At 42.0% G+C, this 23,449-nt stretch overlaps 2 protein-coding genes across 2 annotated transcripts; both read right to left on the bottom strand.

Moving 5' to 3' along the window:
• Positions 1-3,887: 3,887 nt before the first annotated feature.
• LOC122530318 lies at positions 3,888-17,829 on the bottom strand. The gene is made up of 2 exons (XM_043657155.1): positions 17,526-17,829; positions 3,888-5,386 (listed from the first exon to the last, which is right to left on the bottom strand). Exon 2 carries the CDS (start codon positions 5,092-5,094, stop codon positions 3,955-3,957), a length of 1,140 nt encoding a protein of 379 aa, XP_043513090.1. The 5' UTR covers positions 5,095-5,386; positions 17,526-17,829; the 3' UTR covers positions 3,888-3,954.
• Positions 17,830-18,105: 276 nt separating this feature from the next.
• On the bottom strand, positions 18,106-23,117 carry LOC122530317 (thyroid adenoma-associated protein homolog). The gene is made up of 12 exons (XM_043657154.1): positions 22,636-23,117; positions 22,425-22,565; positions 21,720-22,364; positions 21,233-21,652; positions 20,919-21,161; positions 20,482-20,835; positions 20,134-20,406; positions 19,873-20,070; positions 19,610-19,797; positions 18,847-19,544; positions 18,528-18,790; positions 18,106-18,458 (listed from the first exon to the last, which is right to left on the bottom strand). Exons 1-12 carry the CDS (start codon positions 22,801-22,803, stop codon positions 18,132-18,134), a joined length of 3,918 nt encoding a protein of 1,305 aa, XP_043513089.1. The 5' UTR covers positions 22,804-23,117; the 3' UTR covers positions 18,106-18,131.
• Positions 23,118-23,449: the final 332 nt, after the last annotated feature.

Genomic DNA, 23,449 nt, shown 5'->3' with positions numbered 1-23,449 from the left:
GCACACGTACATGAATGTGACACAGTTCCGTCGTTCGAATGTTAGGCGTCGTGTTTGTGAATCTGCGACCGACACCGCACGCTTTCGTACGAAGCAGCCGCGGAAATGGGAACGCCTCTCGTGGAAACAAAGATGACAAAACGAAGAGGCAGTGTCACGATGTGGAACGAGATAATAACGAGGAGAGTACGACCAAATGTTAGACAAAGGCTCGGGAAAAATTGCCGGCTGGCTGAATGATAGCGTGCCGCCTTCTTTCGAAGGATCGCGAATGCGAGACGAAATATCGCGTAACGACGGACCGCGGATAAATTAGAAATTCTGACGAAGATCAAGGGTAGGCTTGATGGTTCTCGATGAACCACCTTTTGGCCCCGAACCTCCGCAGAACGAAAATACGCGCGCAGAAGAAAAGAAATGGCCGTCACGTGGAACTTCACCTGGAGAACATTCCTCCAAAGATTACATCAGGCTTCATCGCGCGCTTCAACGGTGTCGTATTTTCCACGGAGCATAATGCCTGTCGGCCTTAATACTTCGCAGACGACTGCTAGCCATTTTGGACTCGCGCCTGAGAAGAGTCACCACGGAAAATTGTCTTCGTAATTTATTCATCAAAAGTAATATACCTTGCACCGCGACATTTCAGACGTCTTTGCCTTTTTCATAAAGTTGCCTACACCTTGCCTTCTTCGCGGTCGACTGCTTCGAATCGATATTTATCAACGGCATAACGTCCGTTCGTTTTTGCTACGAATCAAAATGGAGGATGAAAACGCGCGGTAAAAATGAGAAAACAGAGGGGGTGAAAGAGGTGACGAAAGCCCCGTTGTTGTTCATCAGCATGTACATACGAGCGCGTCGGATGCGCGGCGAGATATTTACCGATTCCCCGTTTAACTGGATGTTTTCGGGGGATTGGGAATGAAACCGTGGCCGGAAGAAGGATGGAACGCGAGAGAGACAGGCTCGCAAAAACGTCGAAATATGGCGCGTCCATGGAGGCGGCCGTATAATTTCCGACTGAGCGCGGCTCGCCGAATTTCTCGTCAACGTTTCACATTCCTCCCTCGCTCCAACATCCGACACAACACACGCGTTCTCACCCTTTCTCGGCCGCAGTTTGTCTGCATTAACGCTCAGCCGGGCGACCGTTCGACGCCGCTCCGGTGAAAACGTTGGCAGAGGGTAGTAGAAAGAGGCGGAAAATCCGTAGAGAAATTCCACTCGCGGGAAATCGACGTTCGACGACGACGTGTTCGAGGCTCGAGGTTGTCACGCGAGTTTCCGCGCGGCCTTGCCTATCTCGCCTTCTCGCCCGACGCGTGTACATATTTTTCTGGTTTTTATGGTTGCCACCTCCTCCATATGGATGGAGCTTTCGACTCGCTGGGAAATCGTATCGCACCGGAAACGCACCGAGTGCCGTTAATTTTTTTACGAGGCCTCGTAATTCGTTAGTGCCCTTTGAAGAGGCTTTAAAGAGCGCGATACGCGGATGGTCGGCGGCTCGCGGCCCCGCTATCTTCCACCTTCTCCCGCCTCCGCCAACTTTTCTACCCTTACGACGGTATTATGGTTGAACTATTTCCGCGGCGCGACCATGAACGTAGGCAGAACGTAGGCCCTTGTCACGCGAGGAAAGGTCAACTCTCGCGCGGGAGCACGTGAGCAATTTCTAGGAAGCAACCCACCTCCTCCATCGATCCGAACGCGAACAACACACCGGCGAATTCGCGGGATCATGGAGGAGGCTCTTGGCGACCGAGACGCGAATTACAAGCTTCGCTGTAACTTCTGCTTGTTAGGACGGCGGGGATCCAATTAAGCAGGGCTATTTATCGATTGGACTACCCGAAGGGATTACTCGTCTGGTAAGCCGCGAAACAAAACTACTTACTACCCTACGGGGAGCTGTGCTTCGTCGAGGATAATCGTATCTCTTCAGGTTTACTTTCTTTCTTTCCGTATTTCCGTACAGTCGTGCGAAGCACATCGATTCGTTCGAAGCTTCTGTTCGCATGTTTACTCTCTGACGTTCAATCAGCGTGAAATGACCGTTCATTTTTCAACAGTTTCATGTTAGAACTAATTAATGATGATAGGAACGAAGAATATTAACAGTGGAACTACCATTTGAATATTTTTGTTGGATATTTAGATATAAAACTCCCTGGTGGAAATTTTATGCTTCAGTCGTCGGTAGTTCTAGCGTTGAGTGATGTTAAATTTCACGATTTAATTGTATTTAACTGAATTAGTGAGAGAAACGTGGGAGGAAAAAGGAAAAGAACGTGAAAGCTCACGGTGAAATTAAACAAACTCGGGAGTTTCGCGCGGGCGTAATCTCGAATCGCGCCGCGAGCTAACCGCGCTGTAAACAAACGTTACGTCAATCAGGACAACGATCCAACAACAGTGATGCAAGCAACTCGTAACGGGCTTCAGCTCGGAGCCCCGCGATACGAAAGCGATAAGGAGCCATGGTCGAGGCTCGTTCGCCGTTCCATCAGCTGACTTTACGACTACTCCGAGTTGCGTTTGCAACTACGTTTCCAGTGAGAAATTTAATAACTAACGCGACTCAGCGTAGAATTCAGCGTACATCTGATAGAATTATAAAAGACGTTTTATAATAGAATTAAAATAAAAATCATAGGTAATTAATTAGAGTCTAGAAGCGACAAATCGATAGAAGAGGACAATACGCGACATAGACGTTCAAGCTACAAGGAAAACAGTATGTATTCTACAGAACAATCGCAATCGTACAATCAGTAGACGATATCGATTGCGAGGTATGAATATAAATGTATATACTTTTTCCGCTACTTTCCTCAAGAGTTAAATTTCCAAGGTCTTATCCGTAGATTTCAAGCTATTTCCGCAGTTCTATCGCTTCGTATATTTCAGGAACGATCGGTAAAGATCAAGGGCAAAGAGAAGTAAATGAAGAAATATCGGCGGCGATGATATTTTCAGTTGGCATGATTTTTCGACAAGGTACGACAGGCGGAAAACAACGATTTAAGCGGTGGCTGCGGAGTCTCCTCATCCGGTAAGTGATTCAATTCCGTTTAAGAGGCACGAGGGGTTTTCAAGGAGCAAAGAGACCATTCGCTGACTCTCCATAGGCGGCGGCTATGTGCCTTATCTAGGGTGGTCGCGTTAAATCGTGACGCGTGACCGTGCATACTAAAGACGTATGTACCTAACCGGTGCTTCTCCCCTTCCGTCGACTGGTTCACCCTCTCGCAATTCATTTGACGTACGTCGAGAGTCGGATAAAACCCACCGGTGAACGGTTATAAATCGTTCCGAGGATCGTAACGAGGACTGGTTCGACGTTACGTTTTCGCGCATCTGGCAAAAGATTTAAAGCCCCGTTCACACCTGCCGATGTAATCGAGCAACTCTACGAACCATTCGACTATTCGATGGAGCAAGATCGAATTTTTCAAGAAATCTACGAGAGTTCTCTTCTCATTCATTGGAAACTCACATACTCTGAATTAATTTAATAGCTTCTGCTCCTTTCCATCGACGAATATAACGAATATAATTCGTCGGCCATAAAGTTCAAAGGTGGCATGCGCGTACGAGACGAGTCTATCGGAAAGTGAGTATGATTCCAGACGAGCGGATCGTTCCGTGGAAATGCAGCCCCCGTTCGATAGTGGAACGTGCAGTAACGCGGAAAACGGAGAATAGTTATCGGGCAGAGGCCGTGACGCCGCCAGCACGGAACGGGATCGCTTATTGGTTTAGTCACGGGCCGTTTGCCGCGATTGGTCCCCGCGGACACGCTGGAAAATATGGGTCGAGACGCGTTCGGAGTCGAGCCATCTCACACTGACTGCGCTTTTCACCAACTCGCCGCGCGCGGACTATCTTTTTTTCTCTCCGCGTTGGAACAATAACGGACACGTTAAATACCCGACACGTTACATAGAGTCAATCGTAACCGAGTAAACTTCCAACGAAGTTACCTCGAGTTTCACGCTGGTCGACCGCCAGAGCTGAAGTTTCTAGACGAAACTCGGACGAGGCCGATGGAGAGAGAACGGAGAAACGAGGGACGAGCGAAAAGGAAAAGAGCAAAGTAAACAGACTCACCTTCTCGCGAAGCATGTCTCGCACCCTGGTGGCCTGGCTTCTGCTTCTGTGCAGTTCGAGTTGCAACTCGAGGCACCTCTCCTGCCAATTAAGCTCCTCCACCGCGCTCGAGTATCCATCGAAGCTCTTGGACGCGCCATAAGCGGGTCTGCTCTCGAGCTTCTCCTTCTTCGTGTCCGAGCTAACAGCCGCCGCAGCCGCCGCTGCCACAGCGTTCCTCTGCTCCACGTACAGTCGATTCTCCGCGAAAATCCTACCGCTGGTCTGCTCTGGCTGCCTTCCGGAAAATGAGTACGCCCGATCGAAATGCCCACCACGTGGTGGCGCCGGTCCAGGATCAAAGTTCGACCTAGCCCTGGCAAATGCAGCTAGATCACTGCCGTCGAAGCAGCCGGAGGTACCGTCGAAGTCGGTCTGTGCGGCGAACGTTCGTTTGTCCGTGTATTCCACGTGGCCGCTCGACTCCGACGTAAAGTCGTAGGGGCTACACTTTGGCTTGGTGTCTCGGAGCTCGACGTAGCCGGCGCTTCTCGCGGCCTCTGCGAATCCCTTATCTTTTTGGAAGAGCAAGTTCGGCACGTTGACGTATGGTGAGTCCCTGGCATGGACCGGAGCCGGGAGACTTCCGGAGGCGGCGATCGCCGCTGCATGATTGTTGTTCGCGTTGTTCGCGTGTCTGGGTCGCGGGGGTGGAGCTGGCGCCTGACGAAACTGCCTCGGCCATAGTCGAGGACTCTCCGCTCCGGTTGGCAAACCGCTGCCACTGCGGCTCGACTCCGGGCCAGCTGCTTGCTGTCTACGCGCCGCGACTTCGGTTGCTGGCCCGGTTTGGACGATGCCACTGCTCGCCTCGTGACCGCGTACACCGAGTCTAGGACTGCAGGGGGCCGAGTTCGAGCCAAAATCGGTAGCGAGCCGCGCGATCGGGTCGAGGATTTGCGAAAGGCGTCGCGCCGGAGAACCTCGCACTTCCTCCATCCTGTTTCTCCTCCGCGCTGCCTGTCTCTTGGCTGGTTTCCGTATCTTCCTCCTCCTCCTCCTGCTCCTCCTCCTCCACCTCCTCCTCCTCCTCGCTATTACAGACACCGCTGACGAGGCTTCAATGCATCGGCTCGACGGCGTGGCCGGTCCCTCGCGTTCCCTGCTTGCCTCGAGGGATCACGTTGAAACGCGCGTCGGAACGAGCGTCGCGGCCATCCTCCGGCGATCACGACGATCTCACGCACTCCTGCGCGCATCCTTGCTCACATCCTCGCGGCTACACTGCGACCTGCAACATTTGAATATATCAACTGACACTGACACTGCCAACCGTGGGATCGCGAAACTCCTCCTTCCGGTTGTCTTCTTAACCTGCTACGTCGCTATGCCGCTACCGTATAATACGCTACGTTATTTAGCGCGTCGTCGCGATCTCCGCCTCGTCAGCTGCCAGCAAGAATATTTATTTAACCGCACGTTACGTACGTTTTAGTCGGTCGATACACCAAGTTTTCTCGAAACGATCCGACAACATCAAATTCCTTTCCGTAAAGACCTACTTACTGGAAGAACAATCTGCGTATCCGTATTCGTCTTCTCTGCACATCGTGCACTAGTCCTACGCCACGAGACGAACGCGATTATCTCGACACGTCGAGGAGTTGGAATCAAAGTTCGCGGTTCAGTAATCGGAAAGCGGATAACTCGACGGGATTCTAATCGGTCGGCTTCGCAGCCTGTCGCTTCCAACTTCTAGTCCGCCTGTATCCAATTTGCGCGCAACATAGACCGAGAACGCGTAATCGTCTTCGTCACGCGGCAAGAGGTTCAGCTAGAACCTCTTCGATTCGATCGGCCTCCTTCAGAAAATGACGGCTTTTCCGAACGTCTAGAAGGGACCAACAACAATTTCTTTCTCTCGACTTACCGCGAACAACCGGACAAGTTTCACGAACTTGTTTTCACGGGCCAACCTGACGAGGTTAGACCAGGAAATGGAAGGCAGATATTAACTCGCTGCGAGTGTTTGCAGTACTAAATTGAAAGCTGTAACTCTTTGGGGTGTCTCTCGAAGCGCTCTGCTCTCTTCTCTTTCTCTCTCTCTCTCACTCTCTCTCTCTCTCGCTAGCCTCCCTCTTTCATTTCCTTTCGGCCGCGCTTCTTCGGCTGACTTGGCGTGACGAGACGCGCACACAGAACTCGAAAGGGAAGGGAGGATTACGAACGAGAGCAAGCAGACGGAGGAGGAGACGACTACGACGACGACGACTACGACGGCGACTACGACGAGAACGACGACGTAGGACTACAAAGTTTATTTTAAGGTCGACACTAAAAGGGGCCAAATGAAAAACCGGATGGAGGGATGGGCCGTGCAACGTTCCGTTCTGCAATTACCGCCAGAGAAACGTCTGCGGCACTAGTCTGCCCGTTCGCAAAGAGAACGTCCTGCGTTCGGAAAGGAAGAACAAACGCGGGAATAATAGCCTCCGCGACACGAAAGGCAAGCTCGCGAAATCGGCCATGCGCGTCAAGGTTTACGTGATGAGCGATGAACTTCAATCTTGGTTAGATTACCAATTCTCAATGCGACGAAAATAATTGTTAAGACATTGTGGACGGGAGATACGAATTCCCACGACCCAGGCAACGTTATATACAATTTATATTATATAATATTATATACAATATATAATTATTATAATGTTATATAATTTTTCAAGAAGTAGAGAAATTGTTTCCTAACATACCATACCAAGAAACGTTACTAGAGGTATTTTTATTTTATTTAATAAAATAGCTCTAAAATGAAAAATAATTAATAATTTTAATTATTAATAAAATAATACACTTGTTAAATGCTATACATTCTCTCGAACCCTTTCAATCATATATTAAATAATTCAATAAATATGGGAAAATACAGGCTATATGTTTACCAAAGCATACCGTACTCAATGTGTTAATATAAATATAAAATAAATAATAGTTAAAATCTAAAATACATAATAAATAGATTCTTAAATATTACTATAAAAATATATATAGTAATATTTAAGAATATTTTATCAATGTGAATTAAAGAAGTGGATATATGCGTTGTGCAAAGTTTCCCTGTTGCTCTAAAAATGTGCGGGCCTTGGGAGCAGGTTGGACGCGCCGAGTATGATATACGCAATTTGTGTAACGGGGAAATCACAGTAACAAAATACCAGCGAAAATAAATCAGCGAAGAACGAGCCGAAATCGAAATAAAAATTCCAAGGAAGTACTCGCGAATCGAACGTCGAATCACATAGCTGGCGACTAGTGTAACCATGCCGAGGCCGATAGGATCAACCAACTGGCGGAGTCAAATAACGAATAACGAGAGGCTTTCCACCTCCTATTCGGAGATGCGTGAGAACTCCTAATCAGCATCTATTCACTTAGACAGCTAGTCGATTCACGAGCCCGATACCGCGCAGCCACATAATGAACGTACATAGCCGGGTTTCGTGCGCGGCCGTGAATACTCCGAATTAAGTCGACGCGTTCTCGCGAGCTTAACACGATTCCCCGGTTCTTTGTGATCTCGCCAGACGAATCTATCGGTTCGAGAAGACAGCCTTCCCTACGTTTCCCATTTACATTTCGATCGCTTCACGCGCGTACATACGTAGATCATGCAATCTCTCGATGTCGATTCGTCGGCCAATTATGATAATGGAGCTGAGACAATCGCAAAAGACACGGAACACAGAATAGATGAGGGTGACGCGAATACGACGAGACATCGATGTTGAACGTCGAGTCAAAGTGTGCTTTCAGCGAGGAAAGGGGGTTGAAAGGTTTTTTTCGAACGCAAGAGACCACACAGTGGAGCTGCTTTCAAAGAAAACAGTAATTGTACAAATTGATGACGCGGCCGGAAACCGAATCTTCGTCTAGAAATAGCGACGTCGCGCCGCACCGGCTCGTTTCGCTGAAGAGTCGCGAACCCTTTACGCGTCCTCTCTTCTTTCTACTCTCTCTCTCTCTCTCTCTGTTTTCTTTTTCTCTTTCTCCGTGCTTTTTTTCTTCGGCGCTGTGCATCTTATCGCGAGCGCCACTATTGACACTTGACGAGTGAAAAGCCTTGTCAACTACCTGTGGCGTTTCCTTGACGTCGATAAATACCGGAAGCGATCGAGCACCAACAGCCACGCAACAATTTCGCCAAGAAAATGATCGTTGTGTCGAATCCTGCGGAAACTCGAAGAACGAACACACACGTACGCGATAATAGACGACAAAACGTGAAAGAAGTATACGTGCTCAATTACGTACTAAATATACTTTTCAATTTGAACGAGTTACACCTCCGCGCGCCGGCACGTTCGCAAAGTACGAACGAACGTTACGCAATTGCACTCATAATCGACAACGATCCTCTCGATTCCAGAGCCTCTCTCGCGTTACGTCGTTACGTCAGCTTGACGGGGTATTTTTATTCATCGTGACTGATCTCCATCGAAACGGAACGAAGCAGATCGACGAGTCCGCCCCGAGTTCGACGAGGCAAAAGAGAAACGGTGAAACGAAGGGAAACAGCTAACGATTTGGCGAGTGGCGCGCGAGTTATCGATCGACCAGTCGAGCTTCCATAAACCGCGACATTTTAATAAAGCCCCCATGCAAACGCTCGTATTCCGTGTGTTTTATTATTACTACGCTGTAAATCTATCGGTCGGTGTGTATTGGCATAGGTTGATTTTACGCGGCTTCTACTTCCCTCCTCCTTCCTCCGCTCGATTTTCTGCAAAGTGTATACGCGTCTCTTTCGTCGAACGGTCCTACTTTCTCTCTCTTTCTCTCTCTCTATCGCGCGGCCACGTAATATCGTCGGTTTTACGAGCAAGCGATATCTTTTTCCGTACGATACGGTGTACTTTTGGGATTGTCGTTTTCATGAAAGAAACGCTCCTCGACCGTGTGGCGTGACCCTTTTTGGATACACACGAGATATACGGCCGCAATAACGGCGAGTTCCGCGTATAAATCTGAATGCCTACTACTCGAAATACCTAAATCTCCCCGATAAAATCCGTGCCTCCTTGTTTCGCGCCGTTCGAGAGAACCTAGTACATATACTTCGAGACCGCCGCGAACTTTCCGAAACCGGGTGTAGCGGGCGATGCGAATATCTAACTCGAAATCTTTCCTCCTCGAAAGACGACCGATCGAAGCGAAATTTTCCTACAGCCGTCGATTCGAGGCGATATTTTTCTCGAAACCGGAGAAAAAATTGAAAAAAAAAGGATATCATCGACTATTTATTCTTCAGAACTCGAAATTCCTCCTTCTCAAAGAGACGACCGATCGAAGCGGAATTTTCCCACGATTCAAGGAGATATTTTTCTCCAACATTCAGACAGCATCAGGGAAAAATGTTAAAAAGAACATCAAAGTGAACACGACCGATAGACAAGACTTGATTTTTAATCGTAATAAAATTACGTATTCATAGGCGGCAGGTTTGTTCTGTTTTAGATCTACTTTACCCTCATTTGATGGCCCATAGGCCTACGATGAGGAGCGTCAGCGTTCCAGCCACATGTACCTACATAATGCCCGGACGTATATAGAAGAGGCGGCAGCTAGTAGTCCCGCGGAGTCCATGAATAAATTTCGAATTAACTTTCGAACGGTTTTCGCGTTATACGAAGCGCGACGGAAGCCCTCTTCAATCTGGCCAGCTCCTTGGAGGCAGTCGTTATAATGCCAATGGCTCACTCCCGTGCCCTTCCCTCGCACAAAAGGGTCACTGTGTGGTAACTGGCAGCTACCTGACAAAGAAACGACCTTCCCCACCGTCGAATCCAGGGAATTTTTTTGGTCTGACTCACCGAGGAAATTCCTCCTGAATATAAAGCTTCGATCGCGTATTTTTTACGTCTGATACAATTATCGTCCATTCGCGATGAAATAATCTAACGGGGGATTCCAGTCCTCTATTCCGAGAAGAATCACCAGCTGAAGTTTAAAGTCTCAGCCCGATATAAAGGACTAATGAACCACCGCCGAATTAATTGAAGGCAATTCACAAATGGAGGCCATCAATAACAGAGGCTCCAAATTAACCGCGCTTTCTTCCCACTGTGCCGCCATAAATCACGAGTATACAAACTCCGTCCACATTTAACAAGTGGCCCCTACGCCATTCCCGATTCTTCTCGAGCTAAAAGAGTGACGCTGGTTGAATCGAGGCCTGGCTCGATTATCGAACCATTTCGAGCCGACTGAGAAATTTCCCCCGCAGGGATCTAGAAAACAAGATACTATCGGTTCGTGGCGGTGGAACGCAGCGCGGTGTTCTTCGTTTTCACGCAGTTCTATCGGTCGCAACACAAAGTGTAATGCTGCTCGAGAGGGGTCCGCGCGTTTTCACGCGCAATTACTGTTAGGTAACGCGTATCGACATTACGGCGAAACAGATAGAGAAAGGAGGGAAGAAAAAAGCTTTGCTGGAGGAAAAAGCACAAAAGGGCCACACATTCGAGAGGAACGTCTGTTCTTCCTCGAAAGAAATGCGGGTTCATCGAAAATCGAGCGAGTTTCAAGTCATACATTATCCTACGTATTCCGATATTTTGCTACAACCAGTTAGAGATAACAATAGATAATAGGCCCGTTTGGCAATTTAAGTCGTGATGAGAATTCGTCTTTCGACAGGTACGAAAGCACGAAGAAATGTCAAGCCGAGGCTCTTTCGTATCAGCGAGCGAAATGTCTGAATCTATAAAAGATGGAGAAATACGCGAAAAATCTCCACTATCATTCACATAGCATCGCATGAGGAATACGTCGCGTCGTATCTCGAGCTGTCTCGTCTATAGATGCGAAAGGGTTAAGATGCAAAGAGGGATTCGTTGGGGAATTCTCAGCCGATACGCGACTTCCACCTCAGACTGTACACACGCATCGATAAGGCTCGCGTCTCTTCTCCTTCGCGACGCTCCGTTTCCTCCGACGTTTCTTCCTCCCCCCTTTTTTTTCCGCGAGCCAACTCGCCTGTATCCTGGTTATGTATTATTTATGGCCCGACAGATCCCCGTAGAACGAAACCGATTCTTTCTCGACGCGAGCGGACAGCCGGCTCGTCGAGGTAATTTATTCGACACCCTGTATGCAAACGCGGGTACGACGGCTTCTTCAAATTCCGCGAGAAACGAGCACAGCCACGATCTGACTCGTTCTTCGCCGAAAACAACTTCTTCGATTACGTGACATTGATGCGACTTCTCCCTCCCCTTGCCGTCCGTCTATAAATCTTCCTCCCAGATTCTATTCGTCGTTTGATCACCGTGATCGGCTGACTTTGGCAACTACGCGATACACGATACGCAGTTTCTGAATTTTGCAGTCGACATTCGCGAAACACGGACCAGATCTTAATTCTCTAGATAGAAATTACGAAAAAATAAAAAAAGAAGCTGCTAAAATATACCGACGACTTCAAATGGATCATCGCAAGAATTACGTTGAAACACCCAGTAGAGAAGGCAGAACGATCGAGTGACTACCCAGACCAGGAACGCAAAGGAACGAATTTTCAAGATCACAGGCGAACGAGCGCAAAAAGAGTGGAAGATGTTTCTATTTCTCATTCTATCCGTTCGTCTTGTTGCTTCCCGTGCAATTTCAGCGCCGATCGTTCGCGTACACGCAGCGAAATAAAGGACGTCTCACGTGGAGTCGCGTGCGAAGAAACTATCCTGTGGATACGTGACGCGAATACATCGCCAATGCTAATTGCGGGTAGAAAGGCCGTGTACGGGGGTTGGGGGGGGGGGGGAAGAAGCGCCCCGAAAACGCCACGGGAAATATCCACACGAAGGGGGAACGAAGGGAGGACGAAAGTCGCGAACTGAAAAACGCGGCGAACCCTTTTGGACCCCGAATGATGCAATTACGAGTTCCCCCATTTGGTCAAGGAACAGAACGCATCCAGGACAGAAGACAATGGAAGAAAATTCATCGTGCACGCGTGCGAAGGAAGTAACTCTGAAACGTGGTTTACGGGTTTTTTTTTGAAATGACGCTGTTGACGATAACGATGAAATTTGACGAGTATCGCGAGAAGACGCAACAGGAAAAATGATCATTTTAAAATTAAAAAAGGACATCGATGCGGATTAGATAAATTTCTTCCCAATAGTTTATCTCAATCGGCCTTTCACAAATACCGTACCGAGTTTATCGTAGCAATAGTAGAGCAGATTTCTGTTTATAATACTTTAAAGGACGAATCGATGAAATTTCGTGGCAAAGCATTCTATGGAGGTAAAAGTTAATCCTCGAGGCACAAAGTTTCCAGTGGTAAAGGAATATAAATTTCGCTGGGTATCATTGCATATGGGTATGGTTGAAATTCCCTGTAGAGTCACGGAAACTTAGTCGAGACTCGACGAAACTTTCGCTACCCTTTCTCGCATCTCGAGCAATATGCGAGCCCCGAACTTTCGGATGCGTTTGAATACGACCGGCGAATGTTTGCCAGATTGCGAGCACAGCAGCAGCCTCGTAAGTTTTATAGCAATGGGTTGACCCGATGTTTCACGGGATTCCGTTACGAATCACTAACCAGTCCCGAATCTCCTAATGATCGAACCAATATCACTGAGCAAGGTTAAGAAAATCGTCCACCTTTTTGTTTTGGAAAATAGTTGGGATTTTACGGGACGACGAAGAAAGAAAAGTTTCAACAAAGCGACAACATTGGAATTCAAAGAGAAATGAAAATATCACAAAACCATTAAAAACACATTAAAAAAAAAAAAACAAGTTGAATCACTAAATAAATCAATAAATGAATAGATTCGAAATTAACAAAATACAGATATAAATAAATCGAATCGAACGAGTCAAAATGTTACGGGTTAACCTACATAAAAGTGAATGAATGTAAGAAGGGAAGGGCAAACTGGATGAAGTTCGAAAGTATCAGTTTTCGTGCTACGAGGTTAAATTTGCGGCGAGAAAAGGGAGGGGGGACGCGTTGCCATTTTGACAGTTAGTTTCATTTTCTAAATGGACAGGGGTCAGATGGCCGATGACGAGGCCAAGGAACAAGAACGTCACCGATATCTCTAAACTGTCTCGCTCGTTAAAATGATTTGTCACCGGCGACAGACTCGCTTATCGGGATTCCAAAATTGGCAAGGATCGCGATTCCTCGACGTTGTCCTTGGCACGCACGACAAACGGGAACATGAGTCACAAGGACGCGCGTTTACTTCCGAACTTCAATGAGACGAAATGCCAAATAACAACTCGTAATTCACAGTGTACCATTAATGGACCTTATTCTATTGAAACGGTAATTTGCGACGATTAAATGGGAACGTTGCTTCTGGTTGAAACTGTTTCCAGACATCTTTCCTCGTAATTAGTTAAATTACCTGGATTTTCTTTGTTACGATTCTAGATAAGAAGAAGAAATTCAGCAAACAGCGAGGAATCGAGACAAACAGCAAGGACAATTACCAGAGTTAATCGGCGTGATCTGGCTACCGAGCCAACTAAGGCGCCATTAAGGGACATTAATAATCGTTAAGAAGGCGCGCTCGACCGTTTCCGGTGCAGGTCAAGAAGCGCGGTAATCACTCGAAACCATTAGACTACGTAAGTCGATTAGACGACGATGCGAACAATATACGCGACGTTTCACTCTCTTCCGGGGGCTAGACGAAGAAACAGGAGCAGGGCTATTGAATTTCGAGATCCTAGAGCTCGGATTTTCTCGTGGAAATTAATTTCACACGGGGACACCAGAGAATCGACGATCGTTAGATTTCGTTGAAGCTCGATCGTTCGCCGCTCTCCCGCCAAAAATTTCTTTCCGCTGGATAGGATTGAATTTCAACGAGCTCCGGCTAACCAAGACCCTCGGACAAAAATCCCAACTACATTTTCTTATATTCACGGTGTCGTGAATCATCCGGTGGTATTTGAACACGTCCCTCAAGATATCTGTCACGTACCACGGCTGGCCGTGTATCGAGCCGCGGATTCGATTCCATCGTTCGTCTGTTCGGCATAACGAACATGCCTGCTTTTTCTTACTCGTCGGGATACTCCATTGTTCAATAACAATGGTTCAATTCCCGTGATCAAACACACACGTTCGAACGTGAAAGAGGGATACCTTCGAAATAATTTCGAATTCTCGATACATCGACGTCCGAATGCTTTACACGACTGTGAATATTTGCGCATTTGTAGTAAATTCGAAAATGCAAAATTGTACTGAATAAACATTAATATAATAATATATTAATAAGGTGATCATATACCACATAACTTTCATCTTTGAAATTAGTAATAGTGAAAATGTTTCGTAAGCAAAGGATATTGATTGAAAATTGTTAACTTCCGGTTATGTCGCGAAGTTAGGTTATGCCGCTGATCGCAGAGCCGATCAAACGTTTGAGCGCAAAATATACGCAGACGAAAAAATATTCCAAATTTATTGAATCACAAAAAAAAAGGAGAATCATCGCATAAAAAAAGTAAAAAAGAAAGCAGCTTTAAGCATAGACTTACTCTGGTTCTCGGGAGTAGCGGAGGTTCAACGACCAGAGATAAAACGCGCGGCTGTTTACCATCGTAAAATCGGCAAGGAAATTCACGTAGTTCGAAAGGCAATTGCAAGGTGTAAAGCAAACGCGCACTTTCAAAGTCCAACATCAGAGCTGCATTATAAACGGCACTCGAACGTAAGAAAATTAACACGTTTGATTGCCGGCGACTGGAAACTGACAGCAAAACCGTCCGGTAACGGATGTGTACTATGCGCAGCTTTCATGCGCATCGTGAAAACTGAACTTCTCGATCGAATGTGTCACGTGAACCGCAAAAAACGCGGGAACCAATGATTATCGACCAAATATGGCGAATTGACAGCTTGCAAAACAAAAACATGGAAATAACAGCGAATGCGTTTCAACCAACGAACGAAAATGGAAATCGATGTACTATTGGATCGGATAAGTGAAATTTTATTAACGAAGTAAAAAAATTCAATGACATCGCAGATTAGTATTCTCACGAACTATCTTCTTTTTTAACAAATAGGTATGCACGGTGTAACGTAGATGATCCGACGAGAAACGTGATACATGCAAATTGATGCGTCCCGCGTAATTCGACTATTTTTTCATTTTTTATCGAATTTGAGCTGTAGTTACGGTCAATTACAATCGTTAAACATTGTTTTGTTATAATGTAATGGATGTGGCTCATGGAGTGCGCCCGTAGGCGAGTGCGCAGCTTGCATTTTGCATAAATTACCTATATAGTTGTGTCTGGTTCGCGTGGTTGCTCGGCGTTATTGTCAAAATAATGCGGGAGCAGGTTGCCGCTGCAGGCTTGATAAAACAAATAGACCCTCGACACGTGAGTTGTATATTCGACCTTTTCCTGCTCTCTGAAACGCCCAATTGTTTCCCGCGATCATGGAATTAAACCAGAAAAGAAGAAAGGTTGGCTACACTTATACACCTCTATGTGAAACGAGACCTTTTATCAGCATGATGTTTAATGCGTGTCGTGGTAATGGAATCGAAAATAAACCAGTGAAATAAACTACGTTGGAAAAATTAAAAACCTTTTTCACTTTTACTTTGTTCATTGCATATTTTATAATATACGTTACATTACGTAACATAAATATGCAGAAGTTGGTACTATTGTAAGGGTGATTTTTATGAGTCTATATATAGTATATTCATATAACTTTTTATGATATTTATGAAATATTATATCATACAATTTATATTCGAGGTGCAAGATACATTATATTTCTATTATCGTCAATCAATAGAATATTCTATAATTGTCAGTTGCTACGTTTTGAAAAGGTCTTATAATGATCGTCCACGGACAATAGGTTGGTTTCCAATGAAATATTTCAAGCGTATTTCACAATGGTAGTTTAATATGTGTAATTTTGTAGGAAGGAAATAAATGTATACTTTTTCTCTCGTGAGACAACAGGAGTAGCAAAAAAGGAGAAAAAGGAGAGAAAAAGAAACGCACAGGAAAAATGCAAATAGCCGGGTATACCAAATGTGGTGTCGTTTTCTTCATCATCATTTATTAAAAATGCTAGATAAGCAGAACAACGCAAGTAGTTCCGTTATAAAAAGCTCTCCCTGCGTAATCCCTATGGATAAGCTTTGAAAAACAAATGTCATAATGAATGGCTTCAGCGTCATTTCTAAGACTGTGTCAAAAATATTGTTCAATACACATAAATTTCAGGTGAATGTAATATTTATAATTTAAAGACGTTTCAAAGTTAACAAAGTTGTTAACTTAAAAGATATGATTTTTAGATTTAAAAAAGTGGCCGTTAAATTGAAAATTTATTTCTCACACTTTTCTACATCATCTGGTTATAATGAAACGTAAATGTGTACGTTACACTATATGTAAGGCGTTAACGAATGAAAATCGTTGCTTGACACGAACCGTTCCGCGGTCTGTAATGAACACGACGAATAATCAAACATGTCACGAAGATTATTAAGAGGAGAAATAGATTAGCAATTCTTCTGTGCCGAAACGAATGAGTCGAGACAGGCGAGAGACACAATCGAATCAACAAGACAAGATGTAACGAGTAATCAACTTGACATTGAGAAATTCGACCGATTACGAAAAAGAGTCAAGCGTATCAGAACAGAAGGTATCAAACTACTTATGGTAATTTAAAACGAATTCGAGCCAATGGAAAATATGTCGTAACGCATTACTATTGGTGTGCCTAAGGCGTGGACAAAAGATGAATTTGAGACCGATGACCTTTCTCCTCGAGAAGTGAGAGAGAGAGAGAGAGAGAAAGAGAGAGAGAGAGAGAAAGAGAGTGAAACAAGAGAGACGAGAGAAGAAAGACAGGTCAAGAGAGATCATTCGAGAAGACTCCGTTAGTTGATCAAGCGCGAAGGCTATTTAACATTCCGTGTTTGGAAGGACGCACTTTAGGAATCGCAGATGTTCAACGGACTGGCAGTGCTAGTTTTCAAACTTGTTCTCGCTGCTCTCGCTTGATCTTTCCATTTCACGCTCCTTCCCCGTTCTCTCTCTGCCTCTCCTTTCTCCTAGTGCGTGCGTGTGTGCATGCTATTTTTTTTTTTTCACGTGAAAACCTACTTGAGAAAGGCTGTCGCGCGGCACGATTCTAGTCAAAAATATTCAATCGCGAATACGCAGTTTGTTTTCAGACAAAGATACTCTGATTGAGAGATGACAGCTTGTACAACAAGTAGGTCGTACATAGGATAGGATAGGGTACGAAGGAACAACCAGAACAGGATCAGCAGGAAACGACGTAACAGTTCGATATGAAAGTGAAACAACACGCGTGGAATGCGATCGCGCGTGTTTATGTTGGCGGAACTTACCTTGGTTCGACTGGGGCTGCGGTAACGGCTCGTAACGATTTGAAACGAGCGCACTGAGTCCACTCCATGCCTGGTACACGCACGGCCACTGTCTTCTCTCTGCTTTTCCCTCGGTTTTAATCTGTTCGAACACTCGTGGACATGCTGCTTCTCGTTCAACGCAGATAAAGATTGTCGGCGCACACTAATACTCGACGGTCACAACGCTGAGGCGCGAAAAACGCGAAAATCCGACGGATCCGCGGTATAACGTCACGAAATACGCAGCGAGTCGGCGAACGTCGAGCCGCGACAGTGGCGTCTGCCTGCGTCAAGCGGCCCAACTAAATTTTCTAGACAGAACTGACACCTGGGGATGTTTCTCCAACCAACTTGCCCCCACTCTTCGTCCTATTCTTCAAATTCAAAAAGATATCGTACTTTTGCTTCGTGCTTTTGCTTTGTTTTCGATTTGCAATTTGATATCTTTTATTTTCTGAATGTTTCTTTTTTTTACAACTTCTAGCTGTAATTCCTTTTCTAATTCGATGAAAAACATTCGAATGTAAGTACTTGGTTATGTAGGAAAACGGAAGTCATATTTCATATGAAAATATTCGATTTATTTTATGTAGACGTATTGTAGGTACACTTTATGCCTTTGTACTGTTCGTATGATAAAATTTGCAATAATTTATTCCTATAAGTTGGATTTAAAATATCGTGTAGTTTATTTTCAAGGATGGGCACATAACTTTCATAATTTCTTATAAGCGTTCTAAATGAGATGGATTTTTGAAACTCGACATTCAAAAGTGAATTTATCCAATCTATAGTTTCATCTGGCAGTATAATATCCATATAAGGCTTCATATTTTCTATTAAAAATTCAGCACATATCCTTGATACTTCCACAGGTTCAAAGAAATCATAATTTGTACATTTGTTGAACACCTTAAAACAAAGAACATTGCATTCGTAATATCTTTTGCGCTTTTAATACATTAAATAATGTTTACTTACATCTGTATCATCCATTTCATAATCTATGTTATCTAATAATGCAATACTCCAATAAAACAGTGCAATACACATACATTCAGGATGTGTATTACGTACATTGCATTGAAAGAATTTGGAAAGTAATAAATTCAAATGTGAACAATCATTAATCATTGTACATTGTACTGGTAGATGATCAATCAACAAAAATGCTTCGTATCGCACTTTGGAATTATTATTTAATAACAATTGCAATACTGTAGTCCACCATTGAATCTGTACATCTGTAATCACATTTAATTAGAATTGAATACAAATATGTTAATATTTTCTAACTTACATTGATATTCCTCTCGTTTGTAACATGCTAGAAAGAGATTCTTCATTATTTCAAATACAGACTTTCTAAAATCTCTGTCCAAATTTGCGATCCATAAATAATCACAGAAACTATTGTATACATCGTTTGTACATTCCAAATTAATTACTTCTTCATACTTATTTAAAGAAGCTAAAGTTACATATGATTTTCCCAATAATCTTAAGTAGCAATCTCTCTCATAATAGCCATTTTTATTATTCTTTAAACGTATTTCATTCAACACAAATTTACAAACATCCATTCTTCTCATGAAATCAGATGATTCAACTTCATTAATGCACATTAGGCTATTATATAGGAAATTAAACATTGAATCTTGCAATTCTGGACTATATTTATGAAAACAGTGTATGGAGCTGCGAATTTCATTGAAAGTATAATTTAATAATGGTACTAATGCATCACTATATTTCACTTCATTAATGATTTCTGGAATAATTGACCACACAGCAATTTGCATTTCAGGAACTTTTAAATTATGCAAGTATATTCTAATTAGTATGGATTGTTGAATTATTGAAGTTCTTTTCGCTATTAATCGAAAAAATTTAATTACTGATAATTTATAGAGTTCTCGTGCAGGCCCTCGTTTCAATTTTTCATCCAATAAATGAAAAATTATCGTATATATCATCGGAGTCAATTGTGTCATGTATCTGCAATTGAAATGACTATAATATTTTTTCAATAATTCGGAATTTCTAATATCAATATCTCTTACGTTTTATCTACTTTACATATTTCATTACAAACATTTACATAAACTGCGGCCAATAAAAAACTTGGTGATTTTGAATTTTTTCGCTCCAGATTTTTTATGATCCAAATTGTTTGTTTCAAAAACTCACACCAACTTACATCAATCGATTCAAACGATTTAAAGTTAAAATGCATCAGTATTTCATATATCTATAATATTTAAAAAATATGTGCTTAAAAAAAGGTTAGTATTTTAAAAAAAATGTTCATTGTCTGTATGCATACTTGCAACATATAGCCATGTATTAAATTTAAAGATGAATGATTAGCCTTTATAGATACTATATTCTTAATTATTTTCGTTAAAACACATTGAATAGATTGTTCTGTCAATAAAGGCACAAGTGCTCTGGCTGCTAATTTCCGTGTTTCGAATATTGTACTTTTTGCACATTGTATAATTACATCTACGAGATCATTAATCTAAAATATATGTATTGCTATTAAATATAAACCAAATTTTCAATTTTATTTATTTATAATTACCTTCCACTGGACATCGCTAGGTTCCGGATTATAATATAATCGTGATAGTAACAGTAAAATCGATTGTATATTGGTTTTTATAAGAGTATCATCCATTGCTACAAATGTTTGCAATTCATTCAGAATGAAAGATAAGAGATTAGGATATTTTTCAAAAAATGTTTTGTAATTCATTTTATTATCTGTAGTAAGATTGATATGGTCTTTTGTTCTTTGAACACCAAAAATTCTAATAATGAGTGCACTAAAAAGTAATGCTGCTGCATTTCTTTCCTGTAAGAAAGAAGACATATTTTTCAATTTCTATTTTTAAATTTCATTTTCACATTTTTAAAGAAATTTATTTACCGCCCATGTTACGGCATCGTAACTTCTAAATGCTGCTATTAAACCACCTTCGACATAACTATTTACTACATCTGCAAGATGAGAATGTCGAAAAATAGCTCTTAAAATATTTAGAGTATGTGTTTTGATTTCTGTAATTTGAGCAACATTTGTAGAATAATCATGATTATACTTCAATGCTATAAGTGAATTTCCATAATGTGTAAAGATAGAGTTTGAGTATATTAACTGTAATATTTGTTTCCGTAAATTATCACTTTCTAGTTGCGTAAATCCTAATAGAATTTTCATCACTAAATCAAAAATTGTAGTCTTTGTATCTTTGTACTGACGAGGTTCTGTAGATAGTAAAGCCTGTTGAGTAAAATTCATATGATTTATATTAAATATAATATTGTAAGAAATAAATATAAATTCATACATTTAATCTACTTTACCTGTACCATAAATGGTACACCAGCACTTCTTCTAGTTGCACACAATTTTGAGTTCTCTTTAATTCCCGTGATCGAAATCAAGATCTGATACAACCATAATGTAGGTAATTGATTCAGATCTACTTTATCTGAACGCCATAGTTGAGAACATAATTGACTGAATCCTACATGAGCTTGTTCAAATGCTCCTCTATGTTTTGTTTCAGTAAGCAATGAAACAAAGTGTTCTCCTATTTTGGTAATCTGTTAAAAATTTGTTTTCACTTATTTCCTTCTAAAGAAGTAACTTTTTAATACAAATTGTGAAATTTTACTTGCTCTTTATTTAACAGTTCTATGGAAGCACTCTCTTCACATATAGGTGCTTTAGTAGAAAGCAAACCAAACAATAAACTGACTTCCTTTATAGTACGCCAAGAACAAAGCAGCACCATTTGTGGTGTTACTATTTGTTTATCAGGTACAGAATTACAAATTTCATTAACAGGTAGTAAATTCAAGTCCATTGGTAAATGTCCCTCAGGTGAAGAATTATTCACTATTAAAGAAACAGCATGACTGAATTCAAAAGACATAAACACTAATTCTGCTATAGTTTTCTGCCACAAATGTTCTTTCCCAACATTCTTCAAGTTACATTCATGTAACAAACTTCTGATACAGAAAAGATAACCATATAAAGAATGTTTAATAACAGTTTTCACAATATTCTCTTTTGCTAGAATCAAAGAATCCTGTAAAAATAATTAATGTATTTATCCTTAAAATAAAGTAATATTTCATATAAATAGATCCAAATACCTTCAATTTTTTCAACAAAATTAGTATCAGTTGCAATACCGTTGCTTCTTTTATATCTTCAAATTGTGTCATTGAACCTAAGTGTGTTTCAAGTACTTTATGTACAACAGGTGACAATATACTAACTTTCAGCATGTATGCAGCTGTAATAGTATCAATGGGTCTTAAGCTGTTACCTAATTCAATAGCAACCATGATAATTTCATTAACATAACTTTCATTATTTAACTGTAACAAATTTGGATCTACTGATTTTATTAAATTGAAAGCCATTAATTTATTTCCTTCGTATGTATCTAATAACATTAAATTAAATATCGCTTCCAACTGTTCAGCTTTCCAAGTAACATGTTTAAATTCATCATCTAACAAATCTCTCATTAAGAGTAATATCTGTAGAGAGCATCGTCTTCTATTATAAGTTGCATCAGGAGAACATATACACATACATCGTAGTGATTGAAATTTATCACAATACATATTAATATCACTCTCTAAATTGCATGATATTCTATGTGATTCATCTAGCACTTCTTGCTTTATCTCTGATGAAGTATGGTTTTTTATATAATGATTCCTCATTTTTTTCTCTTGCACATACTGTCGTCTCATGACAGCCAAACTGTCTTTCATTCGCTTTAAAACCTACAAAAAAAAAAAAACATGACACACAGAAAGACTAGATTTCTATTATAATAATCTTACCTTCTTTATCAGAGGAACAAACTCTATGTTTTCTTTAAAATTGACACGTAAAAATAAGATGACTGTATCGAGCTCTTTAGACATAAATTTTAAAGTGCTCTTTTTAGATTCTGCTACAAGGGCTAGTGTATTCAGTTTTATCTGAAATAAAAGTTAGTATCACATAATAGAAGAGTGACATTTTTTTCAAAACTGTTTTTCAAACCTGTACCTCCTCGTCATAATGATGAACATAATGTTCCAAATCATCGTACGTGACAGAATTTCTCCAATATTTGTTATTCGAGTTAGAAAGATTCTCCACAGTGTCTAATTCACCACTACGTTTCAATAATAACAAACCTTTTAACTGTTTTCTTATCTTTTCTGGCGTAAACATCTTGTTTAACGTTTCAATATTAAAACCTAGCAGAACACGTGTATTCGAGTATAATACTGATACAACTTTGAATATTGTTCGTAAGAAATTAAATACTATTTGAGCAAGGGCTCCGATCCATCAAGTTGAATTTTTAAATATTTATGTACGTAATTTTGGAGATATTTTCATGGGATAGACAGAAAATTAAGAATCTAATTAATCACGATGTAATTAGAAAAATTCCTCAATTAATCCTCTTAATACCACAAACAGAATGAATATTCGTATTTTTGGAACTCGTATACTTAGGAAAGAATGGATGTACTAGCCACTAGAGGCATTAAAATACTAGCGTCGTGTAGCGGTGAAGCAGTGGAACTAATTTATATTATTGTCCTTGTTGCACACTATTGCTCTCCTTGTCTACCGCGTCTATATGTCTGTCCTTGTCGCACGCTAATGCCCTCCTTGTCTAATAACACTAGACAAGGAAAGCAACATCCCACGATCTAATGAAAAAAAATTCAAATTTCTACACACACGTTTTTCTAGGACAAAACACACATAGAAAGAAAGCGGGGAGCCTAATTTTAAGGAGGCACATGAAAAAGTTCGCAAATTATTCCTGCTAATTAGATTCTTTTAATAATTAGTGTAAATTGTT

The sequence above is a fragment of the Frieseomelitta varia genome, unplaced genomic scaffold, assembly GCF_011392965.1.
Source record: "Frieseomelitta varia isolate USP_RPSP 00005682 unplaced genomic scaffold, Fvar_1.2 scaffold_338, whole genome shotgun sequence".
In the NCBI taxonomy this organism is placed as follows: domain Eukaryota; kingdom Metazoa; phylum Arthropoda; class Insecta; order Hymenoptera; family Apidae; genus Frieseomelitta; species Frieseomelitta varia.
Note: the sequence above shows the minus strand (reverse complement) of the source record. Positions and strands in the feature narration are given on the sequence as shown.

Bases quoted from the DNA above. Each gene is read 5' to 3' on its own strand.
- LOC122530318 (XM_043657155.1), bottom strand. From the start codon at position 5,094: ATGGAGGAAGTGCGAGGTTCTCCGGCGCGACGCCTTTCGCAAATCCTC.
- LOC122530317 (XM_043657154.1), bottom strand. From the start codon at position 22,803: ATGTTTACGCCAGAAAAGATAAGAAAACAGTTAAAAGGTTTGTTATTA. The intron at 18,791-18,846 runs GTAAGTTAGAAA...ATGTGATTACAG, and splicing joins CAAACGAGAGGAATATCAAT to ATGTACAGATTCAATGGTGG. The intron at 18,459-18,527 runs GTAAGTAAACAT...CTTTGTTTTAAG, and splicing joins ATGAAATGGATGATACAGAT to GTGTTCAACAAATGTACAAA.